Consider the following 2,515-nt stretch of genomic DNA (forward strand, 5'->3'; position numbering starts at 1 on the left):
CAGCGCGGTTCCCGCGCGAGGGCTGGAGCTCAAATGCCAGCCACGTTGATTTATAGCCAAAAATAATAGGACTTTTATACTGTGTGATTGATTTATTTGATGTTAATCACAGCTCTTATCTCGGGTATTAATAATCTGCCGGGCGTGTGACGTCACCAAGGGGGGGCTTTTATGGGAGCTCATCGATTGGGGACCGTGGTAGTTATCAGGCTCGGCAGGGAAGGCAAATATGCCCTTTGGGCTGGAATTGGGTGCAGGGCCCGGCTCGAGGGGCCCCCAGCTGCCGGCGGAGGAGACCAGGGAGCCGGGGCCTACACGTGTGCCCTTTAGGCCACCCTACCCTCTAATTATTAGCTGCAGCTAGAATAATAATTACTGCTGCAATTAATGAGGGGACGAGAGGTTTTAAAGGCCAAGGAGAAAATTGAGGTCTCTGTCCCCCGGTAGCGCAAACCTGGGTGTGGGGGGTGGCCTCGAGCACGTGCTCACCCACTTGGGCCTCAGTTTCCCTCCCGGCCACAGGGCGAGATGGGGGAGGTGGTGGATCGGCGCCCAGGGATGGCAGGGCCTGATGGTGTTTTCTGTCTGCAGACGCTAATCCCCCACCCCCACCCCCACCATCGCCACCGCCCCCCACGCCCCCAGGAGGCCCCGAGGAGATGAAGGGGCAGGAGTCGGAGACAAGGCTGGAGGAGGAGTCTGGCGTCTCCTGGAGCGGGCCAGGTAAAGCACCGCTGTGGTCGGTCGGTCGGTCGGTCGGTCGGTCGGGGCCTGGAGGCCCAGCCTTCTGAAAATCCAGGGAGCCTGCTGTCCTGGCGGCTTGGGTGGGACAGGCCCTGCCTCCTGGCTGAGGAAGCCGGTGGCGACCCTCTGGGCCAGGGCCTGTGCCCGTTCCAAAGTCCAGCCAGCCTGTGGGGCCGGGCAGCACGCTGTGGGGGCTCCCGGGAGGCATTCCCCTCTGGCTGGACAAGAGGAGCCTCAGGTGGGGAGGGCGGGGAGAGGCATTGTGGGCGTGCGTCTGGAGGGCCGTCCCCCCCCCGGGCTGGGGGTTCGGGCCGGAGTGGGGTGGCTGCAGTCACGTGGGAGGCAGGTGTCGGCCCCACCTGCCCGGTGCTGGAGCGCGGGGTGTGGCTCTGAGGGTGGTTTCCTGCTACCTGTTGCCCCGACCACCAATTTGCAGCCAAAAGTCTGACCAGAGGTGTTCTCCATAATTCTGGGGCAAGTGGGGTGGCGTGCGGGGGTGTGGGGCTGCATCTCTGGACACAGGTATGGCTTGTCCTCAAGGGCGGGGGCGAGGCGGCCCTTGGCTCAGACATGGGCAGATGCAGGAAGCATTCATTGAGTGCACACCGTGTACCCGACACACAACTGTGAGCAGATGGTCCTTGGAGAGTGTGTGCAGGAGTGATGCGAGTGTGGCTCGGGCCGTGGCAAGGGGCACATAGGCAGGGCCTTGCCTTGCTGTGGGGTCAGGGAGGGCTTTGCCAGGGCAGAGGGGACCCCCGTTCCTCCTCAGAGGGCCATGGGAAGGAGGGGTTGGCCTGGCACTCACAACCAGGATGGTGACCCCACCCCACGGGGAAAGCCAGTCCGCTCTCAGCCCCTCCCGCCTGGGTGGGCCGTGGTGTTGTCTAGGAGCCGAGCATCCTGGGCAAGACAGTGCTGGGGGTCCCCTCTGCTGCCCCCAGCGCAGCAAGCCCGCTGCCCTTCAAACAGACTGGGTTTGTGTCCCTCAGCCGTCCCCCCCCCACTTCTTGGGGTCCCATTGATGGCGGGGGGGTGCCCAGGTGTCCTGGTAGATAGGCAGCAGCCATGTGCCCTGTCCCCACCAAGGAGAAGCTGGCCAGGGGGGCCAGGGGCCATGTGTCCTTGAGGCCCTCAGGGCCTAGTCAGGCATCGCTAAGCCACATGGGTGGCTGGGTGCTTGGGTCCGCACCGGGGCCATTCTGCACACAGCACAGTGCCTTAGGGCTGGGCAGGGACCCTGTGGTCAGACTGCTCTTCCTGCCTCAGTTTCTCCAGCTGCAGATGAGGTAGCAACGAGGCGCCCCCCCGAGAAGCTAGGTCAGCACTGCCGCGGGCCCTATAACCCCTCACATTTCAGTCTTTATCAGGAAACTTCCTGCTGCGGCGGGGGGCGGGGGGGAGCAGGGACCACCCACGTGCCTGAGGGGCCCTGACTGAGGCCACAACCACCCGGAAGAGCATCCATGGGGAGGAAAGCACCACGCAGTCCCCACACCAGCCTCTGAGGTGGGCACAGCGTGACAAAGGGACTTGTCCAAGGTCAACCAGCTGGGAAGCAGCAAAGTGGGGTGCAGACCCAGCTCCTGGGGTACAGACCGGGCTCTGGAAGTGCAGACCCAGCTTTGGGGTGCAGACCAGACTCCTGGGGTGCAGACCCGGCTCCTGGGGTGCAGACCCAGCTCCTGGGGTACAGACCGGGCTCTGGAAGTGCAGACCCAGCTTTGGGGTACAGACCGGACTCCTGGGGTGCAGACCCGGCTCCGGGGGT

At 63.9% G+C, this 2,515-nt stretch overlaps 1 protein-coding gene across 1 annotated transcript in view; it reads left to right on the forward strand.

The window, feature by feature from the left end:
- Nucleotides 1-659: 659 nt before the first annotated feature.
- Nucleotides 660-2,515, forward strand: part of ZFPM1 (zinc finger protein, FOG family member 1) — a 41,074-nt gene continuing 39,218 nt past the window's right edge. Inside the window, exon 1 of the mRNA XM_044922074.1 lies at nt 660-723. Coding sequence (XP_044778009.1) covers nt 660-723 — 64 coding nt within the window. The remainder of the gene's footprint in view (nt 724-2,515) is intronic.

This window comes from Neomonachus schauinslandi, chromosome 16 (assembly GCF_002201575.2).
Source record: "Neomonachus schauinslandi chromosome 16, ASM220157v2, whole genome shotgun sequence".
NCBI classification, from domain to species: Eukaryota; Metazoa; Chordata; class Mammalia; order Carnivora; family Phocidae; genus Neomonachus; species Neomonachus schauinslandi.